Raw genomic sequence first — 19,034 nt, forward strand, 5'->3', positions numbered from 1 at the left:
TTTTGTTCCTCCTCGTGCACGAATTCTCGTTTTATTGTTACCTCATTCAGTTCTGAGTACGTTTTCGTGTCTGAAATTAAGAAATATAGTCTTTATTATTTACCCGATTGAGATAAAACTTTCAGTGAGTTACTGTGCCCAGACCCGCAAAAGTATCTGAAGTATTATATCCTACGGCTGCAACACCCGGTAGAGCTCCCAACAAGCATTATACTAATAATTATAACACAACGATTATACAATGTGTTGATTTGCATTCTCGCCATATTTACAGAGGTCATTCTATATCCGAAAGTGAATCCAAATCAGTAAAAAAATAAATCGAATTTTTTTTTTTTAATTTCATTGCGGTAAATAAATTTAATCCAAAGGTTGACTTGCACGGACTTGCACGGCACTTGCAAAGATTTGGAACAATGACTGATGATTTAGATCTATTTGGTTGTGGGGTGCGGTTAGCGACGACGGGAGAGCGTCGTACCGAGCGCGCGATTGGTAGATCAGTCGACCTTGCTTCCCGTACTGCGTCTACGTCACGCTGACATCCCGCATACACTCTATTCTAGTCTGTCACGAAATGCCACGTGGTTTGGTAAGCCAAACCACGTGGCATTTCGTGACTCTAACGATTACTAACTTACGTAAGAGTTAGTGGAGCAAAAAAGAACCGCTACCAGGTTTACCAGAGCCTGCATGGTAATCCATCAAGTACAATTGAAAGGTTTAGTTTACGCGGAGGATACGAGTGTCGAAGTTTCTGCTTTCTAAGTTGTGGAGTCTAATGTTGAAGCGAAACTCACGTGCGAAACCCTGCATAGCTGGTGGTGGCTCCGGTGGTGGTTACGTGAAAGTATTGCTGGAGCTAGGTACTTCCAGCAATACTTTCACGTAACCTAAAGTTGGTAAGCACCAAAACTAAGTTACAAAAAACTTTTTCAGTAAATTTGTCTAATTAATGTAAATAAATAGTAAATTATAACGAGACTAATACATAATCATAATTTAAAAAATAGGTTAATAAGCGATCGAGAAAGATTACGTATCACTCGGTGAAGCTGGTGGCGGGGTCACTGCCCTTGTGTGGTGCATACGACTTGAGACAATTTTGCAATACTTTAATAGATACAATTAGCCAGAGTATTGAACAGAATATTTTTTTAAATATTTTTAGATAATTTAGCATTATTTCTATTATTAATTTCTTAAATATGGCGACAATGCAAATCAACACAGTGTATATCACATACAGATATTTTTTTAATAATACCAAGTAACGGGACGAACAAGTCGTGCTCAGTTGCAGCGCCACTCTAAGCTTTTAATCGCAAAGGTCTTAGGGGCACTGCCACTAGGCCCATGCCCGTCACTCAGAGACATAAATTGACAAATCCCACGTGCCTGTAATGTCACCAGCATCCGTTCCCTGCAAATGCTCACATTACTGCTTGGCGTAATGTAAAGTAATACACTCTGAGGTGACGAATTCACAAGGACATGGTACCGCAAGATGTTATTTCCACTGTCTTGTTTCGATAATATTGTCTTTGTACATTATAACACAGAATTTAAGCAAAATATCAAAACCCTATTATTTTCTTATACCTTTTCGCATTTGCACTACCTTTATATACATTTTTGATCTCGAATTCCATCCCCAAAAAAGAGCAAGTAAGGCTCAATTAGCATTGCCGCAGAACGGAACAAAAGCGAATTTTTGTAACGTAATTACATACTTAACTTAATGTCAATTGTAAAACTTATAAACTATTTCCAAGACAGTGCGATTTTCAAGATGACGGGCAAAGTGTTTTTTAGCTCGTATCTAGTTTATACTTTATGCAATGGATAAATAAACTTCATTATCCTACGGTTACAAAACTTCGCTTCCAATTTGTTGCGCAGTGATGTACATTGAGCCTCATACATGGGCAATACTAGTTTTAAATATTTATATACCTTCACAGTCCTGATTTCTCTGTATTTCCTTGAAATATTTTATAATCATTTCTTCACTTCTCAATACTGTTAGTTTGAAAGCATGTGCTTGTTGGAGGTTTGTTATACAGCTCTCACATATAAGATTTTGACTGAGATCCATGCTTTTGAAATGGGATATCTGTGAATGAATAATAAAATAACATGGTCCAATTAATTCCTCTCTAAAATGTAATACGTGGTTTGATTACACAGAAATTGCATATCAATGCACTCTAAGACCACATCATAAATAGTCAAATATTGCTACCCATTGTAGTAAGTGGTAATTACGAGTAGCTCTCAGTTCTCAATTAGGACTCAGTTGAACAGAATAGATAAAGCAGCATTTGTTGACTAAGTATTTTTTACTAAATAAATGATGAGGTAATGCAGTTGTACTATTTTTTTAGTTACAGATTTTTATCTCAGAATTTAAAATAATGATTCCTAAATATTCCGCAATGGCAATTAAAGTACTACCCAAACGCCTTGTTGTCAATATCAATGCATAAAAACAAAAAATGCCACAGATAGGAGAAAGTAAAAAACACAAAGTTGAGAGAGTGATTCGTAAATATCTCATTTTATGTTTGCACATAATTTACTACAAGTCTGCCTGTTTATTTCAGATTAAACCAAAAACTACTATTTTACAGACAAACAATGAAGTTAAAGAGAGAGCACCGAAATTATGGGAGGATGAGTAGAAATTAAAATTAAACTACCAAACTAAAGAATTGTGTCACCCGGATGTAAGATACAAGTTACTAATTGAAGTATTGATGATCGAAAAAGAAATTTAGAATATTTCCTATTTATGAAGAAGGCACCTATGTTCTCTCCATTCGTCGATGTCTATATTCCACAAAATCGAAACTTTCTGTCATGTCAATCATGATCTGAAGATTTTACTGAATCTATACCATTTTCGAAATTTCTCTTCATCATAATACTTAAATGGATTCATTCGCTGGCGATGTATTCTGTCTCAAAATATATCCACATAATCCACATCGTCTATGTCAATAGAATTAATAAAATTCAAGTTATCCTTAATTATCACCACAAATAAACGAAAAGAGAAATAAAATGCAACAGTAAACGGTAGCTTGCGATGACCCTTGAGTATTAGTGATCTGTAGCAATGGCTGATACACTTGTTAAACTAACATCTGGCAGTGGTTTAATTTTAAACAATGTCCAACCCCTGCCCATCCCAAAACAATGGTTAGGTGTGAATTTATGGTACGACTTTTTCTAAACATCTGGTAAACAACTGCTTAAACATTTTTGTAGTAAGACTGTATTATATGTTTTGCTTCCGCTCGGATCACCAGTACAGTACAAACAAACATTGATGTTTTTTTATGACGAGTTGTATTTGTTTCAACTCGAGTTGACTTGACTGCTAACTCGAGTTAACTCAACTCGGTGTTTGACAGAGCAACCGCAAGTCACAAGTAGAACTCAAACTGATGATTCATTGAGTTGGACACGATCGGCCGGCCGACCGCGCCTCGAGCGTGACCGTAAGTCACCGAGCCGACCGAGCTATCTCGAGTTCACAAAGTGTAGCTCGAGTTGACTCGTTGTTGGAGTAACTCGAGTTAAATGACTTGACTCGCGACTCGAGCATGCTCTGAAGGTCACCGACGCGTTGTATGAATGAAGTATTCGGTTCGGCGGCGGGCGGGGCAGGTCAACCGAGTTAGCTCGAGTTCATGAAAAAGTAACTCGACTTGACTCGTTATAGGAGTAACTCGAGTTAATCGAGTTAAATAACTCGACTCACCCATCGCTAACTTACCCACTCTTACAACACTTTCATTCACCTTTATACGGTGGATACGGTTGCAATGTTGCGAGCAGTTCTCAACCAAGACGAAAGATTATGCAGTCCATCACATTGGTCCAAGTAAAAGCAAATATATTTATGACTAAAACTGTACCTGAATATCAAAAGTCTGCCTTAACATGTCTTCGTACACCTCTTTTTGTCCACAATTATAGTATTCCGTCGAGATTTCTTTATAGCAATAACCTTTCGTCAAACAACAACGACAAATATTCGTTAACTGAGCTGAGTTTAACCCATTTAAAGGTAACATCTCCATTATATTGCATTTAACTTCAAATTTATAACGATTTGATAATAAATACTGGTTAAAATCGCATTAAATGAGCAAATCTGAATTTATTTTCTTTTAATCTCACAAGGACAAAATTTGGAAACTGTGACATTTTGTTTCGTAAATCGTAAGTAACTCTGGATAAAGGATAACAAAAAGCCTCTTTGAATGTAAATTAAAGGAAAACAAGTATTATTTTATTTTTTATCATAGTGTTGGGTCATGAAAAATTACCATCTTGACAAAATCATATTTTTCAGAAAAAGAAATATTTTTGCAGATATTTTTCCTTTATTTTTCTTGATTTGTCGTTGACACACCAAACACCGTTTCACACTTTTTTCCATCCTCTAAGTTTCACACTTACACACTCTCAAAGATAAACAAAAAGTTCGGTTATACTTCTTCTACTTATCTATAGCTATCTGTGTATACTTCGTCCGCCTTCATCTGTCAATCTATTTGCCAATAAAAATATAAATAAAAAATATAAAGAAAAATGAGCTCGCTTTACCACCGTTATTTGTGTTTTACATGTTCGGTGGTTTTATCAAAATTGTATCTACCCACAGTTGCAGGCTATAACTACGGACACGGCGTGAAAGGGCATCGAAATCAGGCACGCCTACGAGCTAAACAAGCGGTCATAGCCAAGTAAAAATTCTGCGGTTAGTGTAATAAAAACCATAATACGAAATATAACGGTTAGGTATGTTTATACCTATTGTGGCCGCGTTTAGGAAAAATAGCATTAGTAATGCAAGTACGCAAATAAGCATTGTAACTATTATTAAGTCAAGTAGTGTAACTTCACACAAACGTAACAGCGTGTCTTGTGCACGTCTGCCGAGCGCTCGCATAACAATCGCGGTGTATTCGAGTTGCACAACGCGTGTCGCGTGCGCCATTATTTATTTATTTATTTATTTATTTATGGAATTGAACCGTTTTCGCTCGATCAGGGCTCCTCCATTCGCTTGAGGTTGTCGAGTGCAAGCGCACTACATTACAATCCTTGTACAACCCGGGACGCGACGCGACGTCAAGGGCTCCATTGCAACGACTTGCTATGACCGTGTTTTAGGGCTATTCCATCCCTTCACCTCTCATTCAGAAGGTTTCTCTCTTTCATACAATATTACCAGATTTGGAAAAAAAAACCCTAGCGACCTATAGACCAAAATGGAACTTATTTTCTGGATGACCCACGTATTTTGTATGAGAGTGACCACGTATTTTGTAAGAGTATCTGTTACGTAGTAACTACTAAGTAATCTGTGGCTGAGTGTTTAAAATATTTTTCACCTCACTAGCTCGGAAAGACTTTCTTTCTCACTAGAAATCTGGGGGCGAAAGCGTGGAAAAGATTTTAGAAATTCGAAACTGACGATGAACTATGGTGCACCTAACTTTTTCTTCCGATGAAAAAAAAAAGTAATGATACGTTCGCGATTTGTCGTACGGACAACGGCACATCAGACTACACATTTTTGTTCGAAAATCGCCTCCAGTGCAACGGAACACGATATGTCAATGTGTAGCTTGATGTGCTGGCGTGTGGACTTAATTTATGTTATATAAATATGTTGGTATAATTTATTCTTATTATTGTTGACTATAAATTGACAACGCTAACTAGTTTTGTTTATTAAATTACTTTAATTTGTCGAAGAACTAAACTGATCTGTTATAGTTCAACTTTTTTTGTTTCATCTACCATTGTTCTCACTATAGTGATGTGAAAAGTTGTAAGTTTCACTCGGCGGCAAAATTATTTTGCGTCTCGTGCCTAGAAACCCTCGCTACGCTCAGGATTTTATTTTTGAACCACTCGATTCGCTCGTGATTCAATGTTAGGGTCGTATTCCAGAACTCTACTCAATGCTCAAGTCAGGACTTGACTATGATTTAAAGCACTAGAAATCATACTCAAATCCTTGCCATTAGGGTCGTACTTCCAGTACTTGAAATCATACTCAAGTACTGACTTGAGCATTGATTAGAGTTCTGGAATACGACTCTCACACTCCTTCGCTTGCTTAGGTTTCAATTCAAGCACTCGCGTCAAACAACAAGTTAGCAGCCTTGCATAATAAAAACTCTATTTCTGTGTCAAATAAATATGAATTTTTCATTTATAAATGTATCCTTATGTAGACATAAACTGGCATTTTATTTCTGTTCCACGACCATTCTTTCATAATCTAGATACTAATTTCCTTTTTTACAGAATCTTCCATTACCTACATTATTTTGTCAAATAAAATGCCACCCATCACAAACTGTCGGTGCTGAAGCAAAAGATTATAGAGGCAAAATGAACTTCAATTCGATATCGATAACATGGAACATTTGCTCGTCACTAGTTAACATACACGCCGAGTATAAAAATTAACAAAAATAATACATACGATACGATCTTGAATTTTAAGTTTTAATTTTAAGAGAGCCATTCACTAGGAAACATGTTTAATATGTTTGCAATGTGATACGCAACGCTGTCGTCGCTAGCTTATTTGGCGCCCGGGTGCAATCAATACCCTGGCGCCCTCTACTTCTAGAGGGCGCCAGGGAATTTATTGCACTCGCACGCGATTCGAAATGGAATAAATGCCCATCATGTTTTTGGCAAGTAATAGCCTCGTTTACTTCACTTGCGCTTAGAGGAAAGGAGTTTTAGCCACGTTTTAGCCCTCTTCGCCAATGGGTTACTTAGTACAACTTTTAACACCCAACCTGCCATAATATTATATCCCTTAATTGAAATTGGCTTATTATAACGACACAGTGGTCACATTCCATCAAATCTAGCATATATTCGTAATTGTTACAAAATTGACATTGCGGAAATTCTGCTATTAATTTTTATTATAATATTTTATTCTATACGATAAAACTTATTTAAGTGAATGTGATCAGCACGAAGTTTAAAAGCCAAGAATAACTTATTTCTGAAAAGTATGCTGTTCTCAAACCAAAGCAATTTCCCAGCTTATTCCTAGTCGTCATTGGCCTTGTTCCTCTGCGACTGGCGACAAAAGAAAAAACACCCATATAACAAATCGCACACAACAACTAACATAGTATTATCACAAAATAGCTATAAGTTATATTAATATTAGTTATTTAATTTCAAAGCGACAGTGTTGTTCTGTCATTTTGAAATTAAATCGTATACGAATGACTTACAAATATAGCGAAATTTTGGAGATAAATTATTAATGTAACGTAATTTTGAGCCAAAATACAATATAAAGCAAATTTTGAGATAATACTAATTAATAATATTAGTTGTCAAGTGCGAAATGGGCTAAAAAGATTTGTTCTTGCCACTGGCGACAAACAGAATTTAAAATATCCCAATAGTTACCATACCTGTGTTATGGCCGAAAACGCAAATGTAAGGCATAGGCATAGACTATAGTCCTCCACCTGCTATATTCTCAACATTCTTTTTTGTTTCCTTCACTCGAGTTAATTTTTCATACAGACCCATACAGACCCATTTGTTTTTGATACTTTTGACCTGTCTGTTTTTTTTTTCAAGGACGTCTTTGGTTGTTTCTCTCGACGTTAGCTATTTAAACTTAAGTTGTAGTTCTACTAACATTCATCCTTTCCATTTGACCAAACCTTCGAAGTACTCCCTTTTCTATCCTAGTCACAGACAGATTAAATTTATCATAGAAAACTATTTTGAAAATATTTTTTTGGTGGCGACTATCTCACAGTTACATAAAAAAACCGGATGATATATCGATTAACAAGTTTGCTACTAAATGGGACGTAATCAATTAGATCTTAGTTACAAAAGTGAGTTTGTTTAGCTTGATTGCTAAGTGTACCTTTTTATACTTTTGTGAAATTTTAAATAATTATCTTTCATTATTTCAATTGTTAATAATAAAGACTCTGCAGAAATTATTGTTTTATTTTAAAAGTGGTAGGTTTACCAAAACCGGTAACTGTGAGTTTTTACAAGTTATTATGGAATAAAAAAAATAAATACTTGCGAGTTTTTTATGTACTGCTCATAGAAAACTAACCCTTACTATCTGCGTAGAATGAGTACTTAGATGAACTTACTATACTATACCAATTTTTAAAGATTTATTGGGTCTCCATCATGTCTCCATCAATTATCTTATATATCTCACTGTTATTATAATAGTGTATTAACTCAAAAAGTGTATTGGTATTCCTTTGCTTTGCTGTCTTTTTTGTATTTTGGTCGCAAAAATGAGTGCTATTGAGAAGAGCAATAACGAAAATACAGTATTAGATTATACGTTCAAACACATCATTAGAAGTTCAGCAGCCTAGTATTAATGTGTCTGGAAAAGCAATAACATTTTCTTTTATCAATTGTAAGAATTTTAATGTTAATTAATATTTTTTTACTGTTTCTATTATACAATTTCCTTTCTTTAGTCTTTTATTATTTCCTCGCATTGTTTGAGAAAAATTCTATACATGCCTGGGCGGGAACGGTGATTGCTTGACTCGTAATAATACAAAATCTCGCTGGCGCTCGTCCTTGTAACTCATACTTGTCCAGCAATCCCTTACTTCCCGGCCTCTGCAATAATGTACTATTAAACACTAAACATCACCATGTTGTCCTTCGCGAATGACTCGCTGACAGCCTTGTTGGCGTTCATGGTGGGGTATCTAAAGCTAAGGAGGGGCGGGAAGTGACCATTGTCGTTACTTTTTATTCTCTGCTTTGGTAAACAGTCAGTATCTACTGCATTTTTTTGCATGGCACTTTAAAATCCAACTTCGACTTTCTAGGTCATTAGTTTTGTCCTACGATGCAGTAAATCCATTTCCGGAATTCGAAAACAGTCGTATAAAGTGGCATATATTATTATTATTCATTTAATGCCAACATGTTTTCTAGATGGTTGACAAATTCGTTAACGAATAGTGCCCATAACACCGTAAGGTGTTATTATTACTGATGAAACACATGGTCTAGAATACTGATATTTCATTTTCGATTATTATTATTTAGTTGTTGAGCATTGATTATAGAGCCATCAGCTTAAACAAGCAACACACAAAAAACTCAAAACGCAATAATAATTAAACTAAAAATTAATTTGTGAAAAAACTAACTACAAAAACCCGCCATTTTTTAATTCATTTTCGATAATAGATTATTATTATTTGTTTATAAAGCATTGGCTTCAGAGCCATCAGCTTAATGGTAACAAATAATCAAGAAAGACACAACGTCATATACATAAACTAAAAATTAATTCATGTAAAAAATGTAACTACTAAAACCCGCCATTTCTCGATAATATACCGATAACTGTAACCGATAACTTTAACGGATGCGTTTCTCTTACATTCAAAATAAACACAAAAACAACTGCATTCTGTTTTCTACTTAGAGGATGGAAAAGTTCTGTACGAAAGTTGTCTCTTTCTGTACTTTTGCAGCGATTACACAGTTACAAAAAACCGAAACGTCAAATTTCTTTGTCATTCCTTCCATAATTTGTGAAAAACATAGTTTTTTTTCTTATTTTTAGCTAAAATCATGCTTCCATGTAGGATTTCATGATTTCGATCAATTATTAAACTATCCAAGATGGATACACAGATAATGGTGGAGTCGTTACCCCTTTTGGGGACGTGTAATTTGTGTTTAAACCACGGTGCTGTGAAAAGCATGCTGATCGAATATAATAACGAAAATTCAGTCGAATTATACACTGAAATGCTTGTCAAATGCTTTTCTATCGATGTAAGTACCTATTTTTGTCTATAAACCTTAGTATTGCACTGTAAATAATAAGAAACATTGCGTAGTTCTGAAATTCATTGTGGTATGAGATTTTTATGTTCCGTTTGTCTTGTATGATTTTTCTACTACACGAATCACAGAATGTTGAAGAAATACAATAAATCGTAATGCCCTCTTAATGCCCTGTACTCGTGCCGGAATATATAAACGCGTTAAAAAGATGTATCTGTCATTACATTGCACAAACATAGACCTTGTTGAACGGACGGTTTGCACTGTGGGTGCTGGACGAGGAGATCCCGGGTTCGATTCCCGGTAGGATCAATCTAGGAAAGGACAATGGCAAACGCCCATATAAATTTTTGTTGATAAAATGTATGCATCTGTTTATGAAAAATATGTGAAAATATAGAGTTGACATTTCTGAACAAATTTTATTTTTGGGTGTCTATTCTGAGAAGTCAGAAATTAAAGATATTCCATTTTGAAGTCTTAGAGGTTATGTGTTATGTAATTGAATAAAATATATTCCGTGTATTATTATATCAAAATAAACAACAGAAGTCTTAATAGAGTTAATAGAAGCCGAATGGTGCCGTAGATTTGTGACGTGACGAAAGTTCAGAGGACTTTATTTTGTATACTGGCATGGTCAAAAGGCAAGAAGTTAAGCCATAACAAAAAATTTAGTTAATTAATAACATATCACCATTGACTTACAATTATATGGACGTTGGGTCCGCGCTAAAAAGTGTCCGCACTTGTAAGGCGCTAAAATCGTATACAGAGCGCGACACTCCGCTTTAGTCTTCATTTGTTCTACTGACAGCGCGATACTGCGATGACATTACAATTTAAATTTCGAATAGGTTGACTTGGGACATTTTTTTCGTGGTTTTTGTATTAGACCCGTCGTCCATTTATTTATAAGTCAATGCATATCACAGACTATTTGCACTGGTAACTTGGACACAAATCATTTTTTTGTGGCATTGGCCATCTATCACAGATTTTTGGCAACTTTTTTGTCAATTTTACCATTTTCTCGCGAGCAATTTTGAAGAAGAAATTATCGACTTCATTTTTTGTAAGAGTAGTTAATCTTTTATTAGCTTATTACAAATCAGTCAAATCGGTACATTTGAATATTACATGAAATAAATGTGGACCATATCCATATGTAGGTACTAAAATTCCTTTTTTGGTGGCTCAACATTAAGAAACTAAGGGTCGTATTCTAGAACTCTACTCAATGCTCAAGTCAGGATTGCAATGGAAACACAAACACTGGAAATACGACCCTAATGGCAGGTACTTGAGTATGATATCGAGTGTTTTAAACCATACTCAAATCCTGACTCGAGCATTGAGTAGAGTTCTAGAATACGACCTTTACAAACTGATAGTTGTAGACATCAGTCTGGTATACTTTGCACAGGAAATTTCTTTCAGATCAGGTGTGTGTTATTGAAAACAATTTTCTTATTCGAGCGTGAGGTTCTCGTGGAGTATTACATACTCCAATTTGTTTATAGCGGCTCCTTCCAATTCCACTATGATTTTGCCAGGGTTAAACACTACTATGTTCTATAGTTTTGTAAAATTAACGTAAGTGAAAGGCGCTCGTTGTAGGTTTGGCCTTTAGAGTAGAGCTCCTTGTGACTTTGTCCAGGGAAGTACTGCCAGCTTACCTATTTCTGCCGCCAAGCAGTAATGTGCGCATTACAGCATTCCGATTGGGAAGGGTCTTGGTGAAATTACAAGCAGATGGGACTTGTCAGCTTTATATCTCAGGGCAACCGGCAGTGCTCCTAAAATCTTTTCAATTTAAAGCTCTGAGCAGCACTGCAATTGTTATGGATGCATGTGTTGCTTATCACCAGGTGCATGACATGTTTGTCCTGTCACTGGATATTAAAAAAATTTCTAATACAGACATTTCAAACCTACCACAAGGGCCAATATGTATAAATATATTAAATGAGTGATATATATATATATATATAATATATATATATATAATATATATAATATAGTTTGTTTCAATTTATTCTAGAGAAAAGGTAAAAAACATGGTTTGGTTCAAATTCTTAAAGATTTTTAAGGAATATTCGTTCAGGACGAAAATGTGTTCGCTCCCATATGATTTGTTGTGTAATTTATAAGATTGTGATTGGTTTTTGCTATTGTTGTACATATTAGTTGTAAGTCTTATTAGAATAAGTTCTTATTATGTTATATACAATTTTTAGTAAATAAATGAGAGGCAGGCGGGTCTTGCTTGGAATCTTTATAGTTCTCCCATCCCGCTCCTACATTGGTGCCGTCCCGTACGGCAGGCCAATAATAATATAAAAGACGGAGCATTAGCAGTAGGCCAGCATTCCAAATCTGACCGCGATCAGAAGTTCAGGAAGAATTCTCAACCAGGCATTTTCTCTGCAGTCCCAAGTAGTCCTCATCAAGTGTGGGTTGTCAAAGGGGCTCACAGTAACAAGGTTTCAACTTGATACCACACCACTTTTTCAAAGAATATTCATTAGAGTAACATCTTAAAATTGTATTTGAAAATATTAGCTCAAAAGTGAGTGAACATTTGGTTTAGCATACTATTTTTCCAGTATTGTTTACTTTGATTGGAATCATATGATTCAAAGACACAGTTAAATTTAATACTGGGTTAATTGTTAACTTTAAAATTTGCAGATAACCCTATTAGATCTTGGTGACATGAAAAGGCAGATCTGCGATGGCTGCATTGGCAAGTTGCGTGATACCGCGCAGTTTAGGAAACAAGTGGAGACTTCACTGCATACGCTTGAAGCTAGCATTAAGTTGCAAAGTAAGTTATAGTTAAGGCCAGGTATTTCGACGAGAGCTTAAAATTAATAACTATAGGGCGTCAGGTGAAAACGAAAATTTAGCAGGTTCTCTGTCAGAGGCGGCTCGTCCTAAGGAGCTCTGGTGCAGTGAACTCCCACTTCTATCCAACCCACCAAAATAAAATTATTAATTAAGCTTTCAAATTATATTATTAGTCGCAGTAGTTTTTTTTAGTAATGAACGACAAACATACAATTAGATTTTTATCTTACTCTCTAATACAGTACAGCATACTGACCCTTGAGTTGAGCGCTTCGAGATGCGCTCCTATGAACCGCAGTTGTTTACAAAGTTCAGTACCGAATTCAATGAGTGCGAAAGAGACATTTCTTTACGGCGCGACACGTGAAACAAAAGATTAGTGTAATGCCGCGTTTTCACCTTCGTGCGATAGGCGATGCGAATAGCGATTACGAACACAGCGGCTCTGAAAGTAATCGAAGCTTAAGAGGGAGCATGCCAAAAGAGTTTTGACGTTGGCTCCGCCCACATTTGTGAGACAAATATATGCCTGAAGTTCGCGTGACATGCGACAGGAGATGTTGAATTTTGCGCATTAAAAGTACCAAATTCGTATTAGCGGTTTTCGATCATCCATAAATATAATTATCTAATTTTTGTCCTAATAACCTGTAGCATTTCGAGGATGAATCGAAAAAATGTGAAAATTAGAGGTCATTTCGTGATTTTTATCTATCGAGGAAACTTTATTGTTTTGGTTCTGATTAGTGTCTATGCTTGAATATATCGTGTAGTTACTCATACAACATTTTATTTTTAACTTTAAAGTGGATATACCCCTCTAAAATCAAATCGAAGTATAGGAATTTTTCCTCTGCTCCCTCTTAAGTAACTACTATTCCTTTTTTTCTTCCGTGAAAATTAGAATCCTTTTTTTTACGCATCTAAACCGCGTGCGTATAATTCCGAAAAACAATAGTTTCATTAATACGCGAGTTTATGTGCAACCTTTAGACATTTACTTCTTACGTTTGATATTAAAATCGATTTAAATGCATTATGTCAGTGACCGAACAAGATATGTTTAATCTTCTAACATTCGGAGCTTTAGCTTGTATGGACGGACCCCAGTGTGATCTGCCCGAAACAAATACTGTCAAATAAGTAAAACTCGATCAAATGAAAAGACGCATGACGCGAATGAAGCTTGCCATCCATTCCTGGCAACTCATCAGGCAAATGGGCCTTATATTACTTTTAAATGTCAACTCTTGTTTGCACTGAAATCGCAAATTAGAAAGCTGAAATAGTACAGCAGCAACAACTGATCTGTGTGCATGTTTCCGTATATTCCAAAAATATTCTGTTTTTATTGTAATATAGATAGTATCTCTAACTATGACGGGGTGTGCCATTCGGCGGTATGAGAAAAACAGCAAAACATCTCTAATTACAAAACAAACGGAATCGCCTCGATAATCGAATATTAAATTTGTAATTTTCCAATCATCGTCCATTATAGCAAAGATCAAGTTAAACTGGTCGATTTGAAGTGACACAATTGACGACACCCGTCAACTGTTTCGAATTCGGGCTGGCCAATCGGAGCGCAGTTGGCACGATAATGATATGGCAGAAGAGTTTTCAAACAAACCAAATGTCATTTCGTCTCTGTTTCTGATTATATACTTGATGAGCTTCACACATGGCATTATCTTTGAATTTGATCGAGTATTATTTATTTGACAGTAATTATACACTATACTATAGTAATATACACAGTGATACTGAGAAGGAACTTGCCACAACCAGAGGACATTAAATCTATCATAGCCAGGAAAGTCCTTCAGGTCTTCAATGCTGTTGGCCTTGGCTCTGTACTGTAATTAGTAGTGATCACAATAGATCAGTCAATGGTCGCAGTGATGACGGGATGCATAGGCCCTGAATGAACCCACCCTAATAATAATAATAATTATTCTGTCAGAACGAGAGAACGAGAGCAGACTCCCTGGGGTTCGATTCATAACCTCACGATATCTCAGTTGTCGACCGATTCGATTTTGATATCGTACAATTTCTTTTCATTTTATTAGTATTGGAAACCTAACCGGAATGACGTCACATAAGATTACTGGAACTTCTCAACCGGAAAAGGCTACAAACGTTATTCAGAACACAGTTATCGAATTAAAGTTAACAAACGTCCTATTATTTACAAAGCAAGAAGAAATATCCAATCCAACGATTCGATTAAATTATCGAAGATTTTTGAATCGGGGTCCTGGTGCGAAGGAATTTCTTAGTGTTATCGACTAGTTTCGTTCATAGAATCTTGTAAACATAATATTTTATTGATTCTTTATTGCAGAACAAGAAACACCAAAGGTAAAGACAGAACTGGGCCAGGACTTGAGCGAGGACTTCCCTGAAGGAGCGGATTTTGATGACGAGGATGACGTTTGTGAGTGCAATTTTTTTTTAATGCAACACGACCTCAATCTCACCTGCAGGTCCATTCAGAACCTTACGATAACTCTGTTGTCGACCGAATCAATTAGATATCGTACGATTACTTTTCATTTTTATTCACAACACCGGAATCGAACGTCAAACTGTCGTATTCGAAACCGAACCGAAGTGACGTCACACCCGTACGATTACTCGAACTTCTCGACTGGCAAAGGCTACAAACGTTATTCAGAACACAGTTACCGAATGAAAGTCACCGAACGTCCTATTGTTTACAAAGCAAGAATGTAATATGGAAATATTTTATTATTTTAAATAAAGTCTGGATTTTGGTCAATTTTATTAATTTATTTTAATGTGGACTAATGCATTCCTATATTTTAGGCCTTTAAAGCCTTAAAAATGTGTATAAAAGGATTTAATTTTTCTTATAATCTATATTCGCCGACTGACTCCGTAAACGTTGTTGGATAACGATATCGTATCCGAACCCAGCAGGACTGAAAGAATTTCTCTTAGTGTCCGATATCTTTGTATTAAAATTATAAAGGTTTTAAGACTTTCGTGGTTATTCACTAAACGATTATCACTAATTTCAGGTTTGTTACCACGTTGTGACTTCTTTTTATTTTCCCGATATTTCGGAACGGGTTGCACGCTCCATGGTCACGGGTTGACTGGACGGCGGCAGATGACAGCTTTAAGAGCAGACATATCTGTCTACCCTCTTGCGCTGTCGACGACTACCTTCATCGCGATTTGTTGTGGCGTTACTATTGTCACTCACTTTTTTCACACAAGCCACACTCACTGTATCCCATCGAGTATACTCTGCCTTAACTGCCTCTGTGGCCGAACGGTTACCATGCCGGACTGCCACGCAGAGGTCCCAGGTTCGATTCCCGGGCCGGGAGAAATATTTGTATGGCCTACATTTATTTCTCTCGTGAGTTTGGGTGTAATTTGTGGTTGTCTATGTGTGTCCATGGCACCCGCGACACAGGGTTTCCCTAGTGCGGGGCTATGTTGAGTGTGTGCGTTATTATTATTATTATTATTATTATACTCGATGCTGTATCTACACGCGAAACTGAACTTGAGGTGTTTTTGTTTTTATTACTGCACGCACTAAGGGTTTAAAACCATCATCACGGTTAAATGTTTTGTACTTTGTGATCTCGATAGCTTTTCGTACCAACCGTGGTATGTAGTGACGTTCTGTCGAGAGTACCTGGGGGCTATGCAACTCGATCCAGTGGTTAGTGTCAGTCTGTGTGAGATGTTGTGCTATAGCCGACTTCTGCGCATCGTTGTTTTTTACTGCTCGGATGTGTTCGTATGATCGTATGAAGGGACACATCGTGACAATGGAGCGTGCAACCCTTCCGAAATATCGGGAACCTGAAATTAGTGTTAATCATTTAATAACTATAAAGTTATTCGTAGGAAATGAAACTGTTTTTTCGGATTTAAATCGCGTATATTTGTTTTTGTTTCATTTAAATCCGGAAAAATAGTTTCATTTCCTATGTGTAACAATCGCGAAAACCTAAGAACTCGATATAAAGTTATTATTATTAATTTTCGAAGATGTGTGAAGTCCACAGCCTGTATTAGGCCACCCTGTTCCCATTTATTTTTCTCGACATCCACTTCACGATATCTCCATCGATTATGCCTTTTCTGCATAAATTTAATAGCAGTAGAGCTTCTTATGAATGAGTTCGTCCAAGGTAGTACTGCCACCTTACCTATTTCAGCCGCCAAGCAGTAATGTCAGCATTACTGTGTTCCGGTTTTGAAGGGTAAGGGTGCTGGTGAAATTGCAGGCACATGGGACTTATCAACTTATGTCTCAGGGTGCTTAGCTTACCATCAGGCGCACGACGTTTCGTCCCGTCACTTGATGTTATTAAAATGTGATGTTGTATTTTTACTTTCAGTTCTAAAAGACATCGCAGTCAAAAAGGAACCCGCAGAGGAAAAAAGACCACGAAAGAAGTATCTGACAATAAAAATTAAAAAAACAAAATCAAAACAGGAGTCCATCAATATTGAAACGGAAAAAATGTTAGAACTAGGCCTGTTCCCATTTAAGATTCGAAAAAACCGCACATTCTCTTGTTCACTGTGCCCTGAAAAATCTAACAACCTGGACGACATCAAAACGCATATTAAGGACCATAGTAACTTTAACATACATATGGCGTTCAAAAAAATGGCCTACTCTAGCTATTCCCAACGATTTTATAAAGTGAAAAATGTCCTACGATGTCGGCTCTGCACGACAGATGTAAAAAACTACGACGAATTAAAGCAACACCTCGATAACTGTAGCAGACTCAAGCACTGTGCGTGGAGCAACTTACCGTTTAAGCTGGAGAAAGATCAATTAGATTGTCCGGTTTGCAAAAAGACCTTTTTGAATTTTGTCAATTTGAACACGCATATGAACACGCATTATCCTAATTTCATATGCGAAAGCTGCGGCAAAGCTTTCGCGTCAAAAGCTCGTTTGCGTGGTCACATGAGAACGCACGAGATAGGGAATTTTCCTTGTAAATATTGCGACGCTGTGTTCGATAGGGTAACTAAAAGGGAAAATCATGTGTCCAAAGAACACAAGGCTGGTGTCAGATATGTTTGCAAGAGATGCAATATAAGTTTATCCTCCTTCTATGCCAGACAGAAACATTTAGCTGAAATTCATAATGAAGAACTTAAAAGGTACAAGTGTAGTGCATGCCCTCAGAGTTATATAACTCCAGGGCATCTCTCCAGTCACGTTAGAAGAGATCACTTGAATGAACGGAACCATAAGTGTGACAAGTGTGACCTCGCTTTTTACACACGTAATGCATTGAAAATGCATATGATAAAACACGACGGCGAACGTATACATACCTGTAATGTATGCCAAAAGTCTTATCAAAGGAAAAAAACGTTAAGAGAACACTTAAGAATACATAACAATGATAAAAGGTTCATTTGTCCAGTCTGTGGCAGGGCGTTTACGCAGAAATGCACTTTAAAGGGACATCTTAAGGTACATGAAAGAAAAGTCGAACTGGATGACCGTATTATGCAACCTTTACAATCTATTTAGGAGGAAATAAGTATTGTATGTTGTATGTTATACGGTATAGTCGCCGTGCCAATATTAAAATATTGTAAGTACACTTGTACAGTTCATTTCTTAACTTAAAAATAATGCCATACATAAGACAGGCCAACATCTCGGAAATGTAACATATCACTTACCAACATCTCGAAAATGTAATACATTACATACCAACATCTCAGAAATGTAAAACATCACATGCCAACATCTCAGAAGGGAAATACATTACATACCAACATCTCAGAGATGTAAAACATCACATGCCAACATCTCAGAAGGTAAATACATTACGTACCAACATCTCAGAAAGTCTATAAATCACATGCCATCACCTCGGTAACATCTCATGCATTACATTACATGTCTATCACGAAGCTATATTAATGCAGACATGCCTAGATATCCTAGTTCAAATATATTTTTTTATCAATGAGATTTGCAACAGTGTCTCTAGATGAGTCCAGGTGCATTAATTATATTATAAATTAACGAGCTATGGCGTTTTTACGCTCTATTTGCCAGCCTATATTATAAATTGTAGATTCATTTTATTCTATTGATATTAAAAGATTTCTTCCACTGAACATAGAATAATTACGAGTATATCTTCCAAGGAACCGTAGAACTTACTAGGTACTTAAAATCAGAAATAATGGCATGTTTCTGTTTTTTAAATTAGCTTATCGAAGAAACAAATTGTCAATAATAATTGTAACTTTTTTATTAAAAAACA

At 36.2% G+C, this 19,034-nt stretch overlaps 2 protein-coding genes across 2 annotated transcripts in view; one reads left to right on the top strand and one right to left on the bottom strand.

The window, feature by feature from the left end:
- LOC113225751 (zinc finger protein 433-like) overlaps positions 1-4,035 on the bottom strand; it is a 6,809-nt gene extending 2,774 nt beyond the window's left edge. Inside the window, exons 1-3 of the mRNA XM_026458161.1 lie at positions 3,927-4,035; positions 1,957-2,116; positions 2-70 (exon numbers count right to left, since the gene is read on the bottom strand). Of these exons, the coding sequence (XP_026313946.1) occupies positions 2-70; positions 1,957-2,116; positions 3,927-3,953 (256 nt within the window). The 5' untranslated portion in view covers positions 3,954-4,035. The remainder of the gene's footprint in view (position 1; positions 71-1,956; positions 2,117-3,926) is intronic.
- A 5,569-nt stretch (positions 4,036-9,604) lies between these two features.
- Positions 9,605-19,034, top strand: LOC113225760 (gastrula zinc finger protein XlCGF57.1-like). The gene is made up of 4 exons (XM_026458169.1): positions 9,605-9,864; positions 12,571-12,706; positions 15,080-15,172; positions 17,124-19,034. The coding sequence occupies exons 1-4, from the start codon at positions 9,709-9,711 to the stop codon at positions 18,284-18,286; spliced, it is 1,548 nt and encodes a 515-aa protein (XP_026313954.1). The 5' UTR covers positions 9,605-9,708; the 3' UTR covers positions 18,287-19,034.

The sequence above is a fragment of the Hyposmocoma kahamanoa genome, unplaced genomic scaffold (genome assembly GCF_003589595.1).
Source record: "Hyposmocoma kahamanoa isolate Upper Pololo Valley unplaced genomic scaffold, ASM358959v1 172, whole genome shotgun sequence".
Classification (NCBI taxonomy): Eukaryota; Metazoa; Arthropoda; class Insecta; order Lepidoptera; family Cosmopterigidae; genus Hyposmocoma; species Hyposmocoma kahamanoa.